The 12,076-nt window shown below is 44.6% G+C and overlaps 1 protein-coding gene across 8 annotated transcripts in view; it reads left to right on the forward strand.

The window, feature by feature from the left end:
• The window catches only part of LOC134337121 (rap1 GTPase-activating protein 2-like), a 502,203-nt gene that overhangs the window by 401,712 nt on the left and 88,415 nt on the right, over positions 1-12,076 (forward strand). For all 8 annotated transcript variants that reach the window (XM_063031978.1, XM_063031979.1, XM_063031980.1 and 5 more), the window contains one exon: positions 9,926-9,961. In XM_063031978.1, coding sequence (XP_062888048.1) covers positions 9,926-9,961 — 36 coding nt within the window. The remainder of the gene's footprint in view (positions 1-9,925; positions 9,962-12,076) is intronic.

Raw genomic sequence — 12,076 nt, forward strand, 5'->3', positions numbered from 1 at the left:
ATGCTCCTGCCGACTACTGCTGGCTATGAGGATGTCGTCCAAATAGATGAATGCAAAGTCCAGGTCGCGTCCCACCGCGTCCATTAGCCGCTGGAAAGTCTGTGCGGCATTCTTTAGACCGAACGGCATTCGAAGGAATTCGAAAAGTCCAAATAAGTGCTGTTTTGGGGATGTCGTCCGGATGTACCGGGATTTGATGGTATCCCAGGACGAGGTCTACCTTGGAAAAGATCCTTGCACCATGTAGGTTCGCTGCGAAGTCTTGAATGTGCGGCACAGGGTAGCGGTCTGGCGTTGTAGCCTCGTTCAGTCTGCGGTAGTCACCGCATGGTCTCCAGCCCCCCATTGCCTTGGGCACCATGTGAAGTGGGGAGGCCCATGGGCTGTCGGACCGTCGTATGATCCCCAATTCCTCCATCTTCTTGAACTCCTCCTTCGCCAGTCGGAACTTCTCCGGGGGAAGCCTTCGAGCACGGGCATGGAGGGGTGGTCCCTGGGTCGGGATGTGGTGCTGTACTCCGTGTCTGGGCATGGCTGCTGTGAACTGCGGTGTCAGTACTGATGGGAAATCCGCCAGGACCCTGGTGAATTCATCATCGGACAGCGTGATGGAGTCCAGGTGTGGGGCTGGCAACTGTGCTTCACCCAGGGAGAACGTTTGAAAAGTCTTGGCGTGGACTAATCGCTTCCCTTGCAAGTCGACCAGCAGGCTGTGGGCTCCTAGAAAATCCGCCCCCAGGAGTGGTTGGGCCACGGCGGCCAGTGTGAAGTCCCACGTGAACCGGCTGGAGCTGAACTGTAGCCGCACCGTGCGAGTGCCGTAGGTTCGTATTGTGCTGCCATTTGCGGCCCTCAGGGTGGGTCCCGGTTCTCTGTTGCGGGTGTCGTAACTCATTGGAGGTAAGGCGCTGATCTCCGCTCCGGTGTCGACCAAAAAGCGGCGTCCCGACTGCTTGTCCCAGACGTACAGGAGGTTGTCCAGTTGACCAGCTGCCGTAGCCATCAGCGGCGGCTGGCCCTGGCATTTCCCGGGAATTTGCAGGGTGGTCTGCAGCGGCGGGCCTCTGTGCCCCACCGCTGGTGGTAGAAACACCATTGTTCGTTGGGCTCCTCACTCCCGTCGCCGGGTTTGTAGGCTTTGCTGCTGGGCCCGGTCTGGTCTGTTGTTGGGCACGCGGCTTGGTGATCTGTGCGATGGGCGCCCCTCTCTCTTTCCTGGCATTCCACAGCACATCTGCTCGGGCCGCCACCTCCCGGGGGTTGCTGAAATATGCGTCGGACAGCAGCAGGCATATGTCCTCGGGCAGTTGCTCTCGGAACGCCTGCTCAAACATGAGGCAGGGCCAAGGCCCGCAACTCGTTCATTAATGCTGACAGCGGCCTGTCTCCCAAACCATCCAGGTGCATTAAGTGGCGTGCTCGTTCGCGCCGTGAGAGTCCGAAAGTCCTTATGAGCAGGGCTTTGAATGCTGTGTATTTGCCGTCCTCCGGGGGCGACTGTATAAACTCCTCAACTTGTGCAGCTGTCTCCTGGTCGAGTGAGCTCAGCACGTAGTAGTAGTGAGTGGACTCCGAGGTTATCTGCCGAATGTGGAATTGTGCTTCTGCTTGTTCGAACCATAATTGGGGTCGCAGCGTCCAGAAGCTTGGCAGTTTTAACGAAACTGCGTGAACAGATGCAGCGTCGGTCATCTCTGGTCCAAATATCGTTTGGGCCGTCGGGGTCACCAATTGTAGCAGTGTGCTACACACAGCGCTAAAATAACCACACGGAGTCGGTGAGTCAGAGTTGCGATGAAAGAGATTTATTCAAACTTCGCGGCCTGCTTTAAAGCCTTCCCGTTCCCGCCCTCCCTGGGGCGGGACTGCTGTGGGGAATGCATATTCCCAGACCCTTTCTGCGCGTGGGATTTTCCCCCTGCTGGTGAAGATGGCATGACGCCCTTTTTGGGGCCGGCCCTCTGCCTGCGCACGCTGTTGTGAGCCGGTTCGTGTGTGCCAGAAAGTGGGTCGCCACAGTATTTACATTTGTGTTGGGCACGTGGCCAAGTGGTTAATGCATTCGTTTAGTTACCTCAAGGTCGCTAGTTCGAGCCTCAGCTGTGGCGGCGTGTTTGTGCCCTTGAGCAAGGTACTTAATCACACATTGCTCTAGTCTATGCAAGGAGTGGCGCCCCACACAGACTTCCAATCTGCGCCTTGTAAGGCATGAAAATGCCCGACGCAGGCCTCTCATGGTCTGAGTCGACGTTCCCTCCCTCCCTACATTGTATTAGGTATTATAAGTAATCTAGAGATGATTTAAAGTATACGGGAGAATGTGCGTAGGTTTGGTGCGCCGCCGGGTCCTGAAGTCCACCGCACTGAGACAGGTTAAATAAGGGACTTGAGCATACGTGTTTTTTGATATGGGGGTGGGGTGGGGGAATCCGAAAAATTCTGAATTTTGAAATGCAACTGGCCCCAAGGATTTCAGATAAGGGATTGTGAACCTGTATTGACAATATTCTTGCGGACTGGCCGACGGTGGGGGGGGGGGGGGTGTTAATCACGACCGGAATATAGGTGAGAAGTCAACTTTAAGTCATTTATAAGTGGCTAATACACTCAATTTCATTTCTAAAAGGGTTTCTCTAACGAATTTAATATTAAACACACAGCACATATTTTCCTTGCATGAATATAGTGATGTCAATTATAAGTCATTTATAAGTCAATAGCATCATAACATTTTAAATAATGTTTGGATATTAAACACACAGCACATATTTTCCTCGTATGAACATATAAAATCATTGCAACACACCAGTATCGCTGAATCAGTGGGAGCCCTGGGCTTGTTTTCCTGCAACAACACAGTCCTATGGAGAGGTGATGGGAGACAGTGATACTCGAAGGGGGTTCCTTATGTCCAGTCTATTCCGCAATTTAGTTTAAATTGCATTCATTGCAGAAAACCCTATTTCGCAGAGCTATGATGTTGGAAATGGAAGCAATTTTTTCAGTGCTTCCGTGGCAATCTCAGGATATTTAGCCTTGACTTTGATCCAGAATGCCGGCAAAAATGTTATGTCAAACATACTTTTCAGCCCACTGTCATTTGCAAGCTCGAGGAGTTGATCTTCTTCCCGTGCTGACATGGATGACGCGTGGGTAATGACCTCGTGTGCATTCAAGTTCAATAGTGGGCGTGACAGAGAATGAGGAAAGATGCAACTGACTCATATCATTTCATATCGCCAAATCATATTGTTTCCTCGCGGCCCGATGGTTGGGGACCACTCTTAGCACGAAGGGAGAGCAATCAGGATGCTCGCTCTCCCTCTCCCTCTCAAAAAAACACTTTCCAGGATATTGTATATAATTTCTGGGCATCAGGGAGCCACTATCAATATATGGGAGACTCCCAGAACTTCCGGGAGAGGTGGGATGTCTGTGTTAATATAATTTTTATGCAGGTTTTGATCAAGTATTGTAAAGAACAAGTTAATGAACGTAACAATCCAATCAGTAAGTACTGCTTGAAGATTTTTGACCAATCCACAACATCGAGTAGCATTAACTGTCCTTGACGGTGCTTTAGCAGATCCAGCATCTCTTTGTAAATTCCTTCAGACAAGCCCTTTGAATACAATTGAAGCACTGCAGTTTTCAAAAGCAAGAAAGTAACAAGTTACGGCCACAGTATCTTTTCCATACCATTTTTTGGAGTGACAAAGGGAAAGATCTGTAAGTTCTGATGGCAATATTTTACCTGTTATTCAATTCATTCAGTCACTTGGATAATAGATTTCCTGACAATGGCAAGCTTTTGATCCTGTTGCTGTCATAAATGCAACCAATTTTGAATTTGGAGAAGAGAATATTTTACGACTGACAAACAAAATACCCAGCTACTATTACGAACCACGTTGAAAGCATTGCCTCAAAATATTACAGCAATACTGTGATTTCAAATTTGTCATTTCTGAGAATGTCAAGAGTGGTTCAATTAGCACATTCACTGATACGTGCTAGTTTCAAGAACTACGTGCTTAGAAATGAAGAATTTGAAGAACTGTCAATTCTTGCTGATACTGTTGGAACGTTTCAAGCTTGTAGTGCTGACTGTGAATGTGGATTCAGTCTGATGAATTCAATCAAATGTAAGTCCAGAAACAGACCAGAAGTGGAACACTTGAATGATCTGATGAGGATTAAAATGCATCTTTCATCTGATATGAAATTAATCTGGACAGTGTTTATAGACAATGGATTTGTAATAAAGACAGATGAGAAAAACTTTATGAAATGTGAAAGATTTTCTGTGTACTGTATTTCATTTTATTCTAAAATTAATAAAATCAAAAGTATGTGTTGAGCATTGGTTAGAACACCCACATGGAACACTATAGCACAGTACAGGCCCTTCAGCCCACAATGTTGTGCTGACCTTTTAACCCAATCCAAGATCAATCTAACCAGTTCCTCCAACACAGACCACCATTTTTCTTTCATCCATGTGTCTCAGAATTAGAATCAGGTTTATTAGCACTGTCAAATATCGTGAAAATTGTCGTTTTGCTGCAACAGTGCAATACATAAAATTTTACTATAAGTTAAAATAAGAAACATATTAAAAATCAGTAGTGCAAAAGTAAGGTAGTGTTCATGGCTTGTTCAAAAATCTGATGGCGGAGGGTGAAAAGCAGTTCCTAAAACGTGCGTGTGTGTGTGTGTCTCCAAGCTCCTGTACCTCCTCCCTAATGGTAGCAATGAGAAGAGGGCATGTCCTGGGTGATGGGAGTCCTTAATGATAGATGCTGTCCTCTTGAGGCATTGCTCTTTGCCCTTGATGGTGGGGAGGCTAATGCCTATGATGGAGCTGGCTGAGTTTACAACTTGATCCTGTGCATTGGCACCTCTGTACCTGGCAGTGATGCAACCAGTCAGAATACAGAAGTTTGCTGGCCTTTGGTGACGTACCAAATCTCTTCAAGCTCCTAATGAAGTATAAATACATCAAAATGTTGGGTCCAGGATGGATCTTCAGAGATGTTGACACTCAGGGACTTGAAGCTGCCCTTCTAAAAAGTCTCTTAAATGTTCCTAACGTATCTGCCTCTACCACTGACCCTGGCAGTGTGGGACCAGATTGACCCATGTCAATCTGGGAACCTGCCAGGCCAGCCACCTGCATGTTCTGCCGTTTTGAGAAAGGCTTGCTTGGTGCCCACCTGCTGTTTATGATTGAAGTAATTCCCCCTCTACAGAGCTCTAGCAATCTATCGCAGGTCGGGGTTTGGCAGTACAGGTCAACAGAAGTGGCTGGCTGGCTGCTTCACCGAAATGCTCCCAAAAAAGAGGAGGCTCTGTCAAAACTGTGAAGGACAGCAGGTGAAGTTCTGGCTGAAGAAGAAACACACTCCTGACTAGGGAATGCTCTTAACATCATTGAGAGGGTAAATGTAAGTGTGCCTGTCTTCACTTATTGCCTAGAGGTCATAGGTTAAGGGTGAAAGGTGAAAAATTCAAGGGGAACATGAAGGGAAACTTCATCACTCAGAGGGCCTTGAGAGTGTGAACGAGCTGCCAGCGCAAGAGGTGCACGCAAGCTTGATTTCAATGTTTAAGAGAAGTTTGGATAGGTACATGGATGGAAGGGGTATGAAGAGCTCTGGTCCTGGTACAGGTCAATGGCAGTAGGCAGTTTAAATGGTTCCACGTGGACGAGATGGGCCAAAGGGCCTCATTATGTGCTGTATCTCCCCATGACCCCATGACTCTATTACTGGAAACGGTATGATCTTAATGATATGAAAAATTCTTCCCATCACCCCAAACAGCTTCACACAGTGAAGAATTCTCACTGCTACCATCTGGGAGGAGGTACAGGATCTTGAAGACACACACTCAGTGTTTTAGGAACAGCTTCTTTCCAGTTGCCATCAGATTTCTGAGCGGATAATGAACCCATGAACACTGCCTCACTACCCTTGCTCTCTTTTTGAATGGCTTAATTACTTATTTGTAAATATTTTGAATTTTAATTTATAGTATAATATGGCCAAGTTGGCACAGGCAATAAATGCCAATCTTTTGCAGGCAGCTCACTTTTTGCACATTGGTTGTTTGTCTTTGTGTGTAAATTTGATTCTATTGTGTTTCTTTGTACCCACTGTAAATACCCACAAGAAAATGAATCTCAGGGCAGTATATGGTGACATATACATGCTTTGATAATAAATTTACTTAGAACTCTTGAACTTTGAGATCTTTCTCTCCTTGGACTGTAATAAGATACACATCGATGCTTTGGTTTCTTGTGTTAAAGCCAGAAGCCTCAAAAACCGGCACTTCTTATTGCTAACCTTTGTAAAGTTACTTTAATGAAAAAAAGCGAAAGCCCTAAAACTTAGAGGTATTAGTGAGAATCTGCTTGAAACAGTTCTGGTATTTGTTGTATCCTTTGTTTTGCCTGATGGAACTATCATCGGCAAGGTTTGTTGGCTCGTTCCAAAGTAGAACTGTTCGAATGTTTGTCCAAGTGGCTCTTACTGAAACCTGAGGCCGTGCGTGTGTGTGCGTATAAACACATTGAGAATAGGTTCAGATATGCATGCTCAGAAATCCTACACAATCTATACAGTTCCACTAGATACCAGTGAGATATGGAAACCTCTCAATATAACTATAGAGACTAAGAGCGTCTCTTCCCACTGCCTGTGTGGAGGACAAGCTAGTTGGCTGGTTGTTAATGTAAATGCATTTCACTGTGTGTTTCCATGTACATGTGATAAATCTGAGCCTACATTCTGATGAAGTCGTCACGCAGCACAGAAATCGGCCCCTTGGCTGATCCACCCTTGATCTACCTTTCTCTATTACTATTCCAGTGCTCATTCCTAGCGTCTGTCTCTGATTCAAGTACTGGTCTTGGTCTTGAATATTGAGAGACTGCACCTCCCTCAGGCAGAGTTCCAGATTCCAGCCATATGAGGGAAAAAATTATTTGCCTCATCTCTCTGATCTTCCCAGTTAGAAGATCTCAGTGACTCTTGCAAACTCGGATTAATCTTTTTCCACTTTATCCTGCCTTGGTTCAGGTTAGCTGGCTCTTGTTCGGAGAACTTTGAAGGAATAACTTGATCTAAAGTGACATGCCTTCAGGCCAGACTAACGAATGAGTGGAACTGCTGGATTCTCATACGGCTGTGATGCTGACTTTATTTTCCATACACTCAGTGTCCACTTTATTAGGCACATCTGCTTATTAATCAGCCAATCATATCACAATAACTCAGTGCATAAAAGCATGCATTCATGGTCCAAACATCAAAAATGGGGGAAGAACTGTGACCTACGTGACTGACCGTGGAATGATTGTTGGTGCCAGACAGGGTGGTTTGAGTATTTCAGAAACTGCTGATCTGGGATTTTCAGGTACAACAACCTCTAGAATTTACAGAGAATGGTATGAAAAAGAACAGAGAAAGCACGCAGTGAGTGTCAGTTCTGTGGGTGAAAACGCCTCGTTAGTGAGAGAGGTCAGCGGAGAATGGCCAGCCTGGTCCAAGCTGACAGGAAGGCAACAGTAACTCAAGTAACCACGCATTACAACAGTGGTGTGCAGAAGAGCATCTCTGAACGCGTAACACATTGCTCCTTGAAGTGGCTGGGCTTCAGCAATAGAAGACCACACCAAGTTCCATTCCTGTTCCTTATAAAGTGGCTACCGAGTGTAGGTTAATGGATTGAGAAGTGAGAATCAGATTCACCTCACAGGTAGTTTTTCTTCAGGACCAGAATGTTCTAGACTTCTTCTTGTGTCTCTTCAGGGAAGGGTAATCTAACTGAGCTGTAAAAACAAAAAAATGAGCGATTGTATTGCAGAGTCAATGGGAATTACCAAGAGCAAGAGTTTCACAAAAGTGTTATGATTCAGGGTTTAAAGTTTCCCACAAGCGATCCTAATTTTTGTGATGTATTTTCAACTTCTAATTGTAGTTGTGGTTCTCACTTCAACCAGTCAAAACCACAGCAATAATATCTACATATCTGTTCCTCAATTTGTGGGAATATTTCAATGATGGGGCAAGAGAAGTTGTCCCATTTGGTTCATGAGCCTGATGGTTGAGGGATAATAACTGTTCCTGAGCCTGGTGGAGTGGGCCCTGAGGCTCCTGTACTGCCTTCCTGATGGTAGCCGTGAGAGGAGAGCATGCCCAAAATGCTCGTATCCAAAAATACATCAAACTGTCTTGAGTATACTCAGTGAATGGGTCTCCAGACCACCTTGGGTGGAGAATTTCACTTTTCTCTGTGAGTAAGGAATTTCTTGTTGTGTCTGAACCAGATAACTAATCCCTTATTTTTGAGACTGTCAGCAGAAAATTCCTTTGCTTTTGTTAAGCATGGATTTTATGGGTTATGGAACAATTGTGTCATTGGAGTTGAGAAAGAGGTCAAATGGAGGACAGACCAGACTCAAAAGTCTGATTATCCTCCCTTTCCCATTGGCTCTTAAGATTAATGTTCTGTACCCAGAGAATGTCGTCTGCATGCAGATACCTGCAGCCTTCAGCTGTCCATCAAATCCTGCCCTCTCAGCCCCCAGAACATCTGTCTGTCTGGAGTCTGTGGTGGGTGGATCGCCTCTTGAGCAGGTTGCCCAGTGTCAGTACAACTTGGTACACCTGCTTTGCTTTGATAAGCTGCTTCAAAGGTACACAGCTTGGCTGATGTCAAGAATAAGGCATAAAAGTTGTTGCTTATGGCTGTTTTATTAAGTTGAAAGTTCATGTATGTCACCATATACAACCCTGAATTTCATTTTCTTGTGGGCACACTCAGTAAATCTATAGAATGCCATAATAGGATCAATGGAAGACTGCTCAACTAGGGCGTTCAACCAGAGTGCAGAAGTCAATAAACTGTGCAGATCCCAAAAGAAGAAATAATAATTAATAAATAAATAAATAAGCAATCAATAACGAGAACATGAGATGAAGAGTCCTTAAAAGTGAGTCCATAGATTGTGGGAACATTTCAGTAATGGGTAAGTGAAGTTATCCCCTTTGGTTCAAGAGCCTGATGGTTGAGGGGTAGTAACTGTTCCTGAACCTGGTGGTGAGTCCTGAGGCTCTTGTACCTTCTTCCTGATGGCAGCAGCGAGAAGAGAGCATGACCTGGGTGGTGGGGGTCCCCAATAATGAATACCTCAAGGACAAAGATCGAACTAAGAAAGACTTGAGAGGACAAAGAAAAGACAACGAGGTAAAACAATCATGGTGGTCTCATACTCAGACTAGAGGTACCCAAGTTTCAGTGTAAACAATTAGCGTATAATATAGCCATATTCAAGTGACCTGATACCTGCTACAGAACGCTAAGAATCTTTTAGAAAACTACAGAGGCAACTGTACCGTAATTTCTAGAAAATTCACTGGACAGGTGATTATATAAAAATACAAGCAAGCAAAGTTAAAACAACAAGAAAAATAATAATTCTACACCCCAATCCAACACATCCCACACTGCATTGAGCCCCCTCCCCCGAGGAAAATGAATGTTCCTGTAGTTATGTCCTGTGCTTGTAAGTAATACTATAGCAAGATTTATCAGAAGGGAATTGCCACTGTAAATCAATGGAATTCTGGAATCTGCTCCTCAAAGGATATCATTTAAACAACGGTTGAGAAGGTTATGGGCCAAATGCTGAGAATTGCAAGTAGCTTGGATGGGCCAACTTGGTCGGCATAGGCCAGTTGGGCTGAAGGGTCTGTTGTCATGCTCCATAACTCTATGAACTATAGTGGGACAGAAGCTGTTCTGGATCCTGGTTGTGTGTGCTTTCAGGCTCAGTGCTCAGTGCAATTTGATTTATTATGTACACTGTTCAAAATATACGAATTCACTAATCGCATCTCTCTTTTTCTGTCTACAGTCGACTGAGTTTTTCGACATGCTGGAAAAGATGCAGGTAGGCTACTTTCTCTGTACTAGGGTCCATTTACACTAGGGGGGTTGGTGTGAGTGCAGGAGATGAGTGGGGACAGCAAGAGATGGTAGCCAAAAGACCAAATGGCATTCTTAGCTGCTGCATGTGAAAAGTTGGTTGCAGAGACATTAGTGGTCAGGACAGCAGGGCCCGCAGGAGTTAATATTAGCTTTATTTGTCACATCTGCATCAAAACATACAGTAAAAAGCATCATTTACATCAAATGAAATCTATGAGGAAGATCAGCATCAGCAAGTTCCCCTCCCTAGTGACTCACTGTCACTGAAGCCCCTCCCCAACAACAGCCTTGAGAGCACCGTGTGAACTCAGCTCTGAGCTAGAACAGATTGGAGGTTATTTGGGGGGGGGGGTTAAGAACTCGAAGGCATAGGTCTAAATTGAGAGGGGAAAAATTGAATAGGAACTTGAGGGGGTACCTTTTTTACACATAGGGTTGGTATGTATGGAGAAAGAGCTGTCAGAGGATAGCTTTCCTTTCCTTCTGCACCCAGATGTGTGTGTGTGTTCCTTGGTAGTGAATCATACTGTTTCATAGAGAACCTACAGCACAATACAGGCCCTTAGGCCCACAAAGCTGTGCCGAACATGTACTTTAGAAATTACTCAGGGTTACCCATAGTCCTCTATTTTTCTAAGCTCCGTGTACCTATCCAGGAGTCTCTTAAAAGACCCTATTGTATCCGCCTCCACCACCATTGCCAGCAGCCCATTCCACGCACTCACAACTCTCTGTATTAAAAAAAAACTTAACCCTGACATCTCCTCTGTACCTACTTCCAAGCAACTTAAAGCTGTGTCCTCTCATGCTAGCCATTTTAGCCTTGGGAAAAAGCCTCTGACTATCCACACAATCAATGCCTCTCATCATCCTATACACCTCTATCAGGTCACCTCTCATCCTCCGTCACTGCAAGGAGAAAAGGCCAAGTTTCCTGTCAATAAACATGATACCTTCACTTCTCTACCCCACTGCTTGAGTGGGTTGCGTTTCTGATAAAAGGAATTCAAAGTAAATTTATAACCAAAGGACGTACACAGTTTGTCACCATATACTGCCCTGGGATTCATTTTCTTACAGGGATTCACAGTAGAACAGAGATATACTATAGAATTACACAAAGACTGACAAACAACTAATGGACAAATGAAGATGAACTGTGCAAATAAAATTATAGATCAATAATATTGAGAACACAATTTGTAGAGTCCTTGAAAGTGAGCCTATAGGTTGTGGAATGTCATATCTCGCTATCAGGCGTGCTTGGCGAGGGTCATCAGTTGGAAAAAAAAGCGGATGGTAAGCTGCAACAGCAAGGGTTTATTTAGTGCCAGGTGAACAATTGCAAAAGTTGCCCATAAGTTGTGAAGAAAGAAAGTAATTACAAATAGACAATTGAAAGCAAACATGCATTACAAAAATTTACAACTATACAGAGGCTTTCTTCATGACACACTTTGCCTTTAACTTTCCAATATAACTATTCACCAACCGTCATATCCAACCTCCACACCTCTCTAGCAAAGCCAGATTGAGCGTTTAAATCTGCCTCTGCCTGGCCTAGAAGGAACAGGAAATTCTGCTGTTGGTCTGGGGGGTGGGGGGGGGGGGGCAAGAGAGCACGTGACCAGACCATAATAATTATTTCAGATGCAGAATTGGATCGTTTTAAACGAGGACTCTAACATCCTACGGTTTTATTCAGAATCAGGTTTATTATCACCGGCTTGTGACGTGAAATTAGTTAACTTAGCAGCAGCAGTTCAATGCAATACATAATCTAGCAGTGAGAAAAAAAATAAAATAAAACATCATATTAATAAATAAACAAGTAAATCAATTACATATATTGAATAGATTTTTTAAAAGTGCAAAAACAAAAATACTGTATATTTTTTAAAAAAAGAGATGTAGTGTCCAAAGTTTCGATGTCCATTTAGAAATCGGATGGCAGAGGGAAAGAAGCTGTTCCTGAATCGCTGAGTGTGTGCCTTCAGCTTCTGTATCTCCTACCTGATGGTAACAGTGTGAAAAGGGCATGCCCTGGGTACTGGGGGTCCTTAATAATGGACACTGC

Source organism: Mobula hypostoma, chromosome 23 (assembly GCF_963921235.1).
Source record: "Mobula hypostoma chromosome 23, sMobHyp1.1, whole genome shotgun sequence".
Taxonomy (NCBI): Eukaryota; Metazoa; Chordata; class Chondrichthyes; order Myliobatiformes; family Myliobatidae; genus Mobula; species Mobula hypostoma.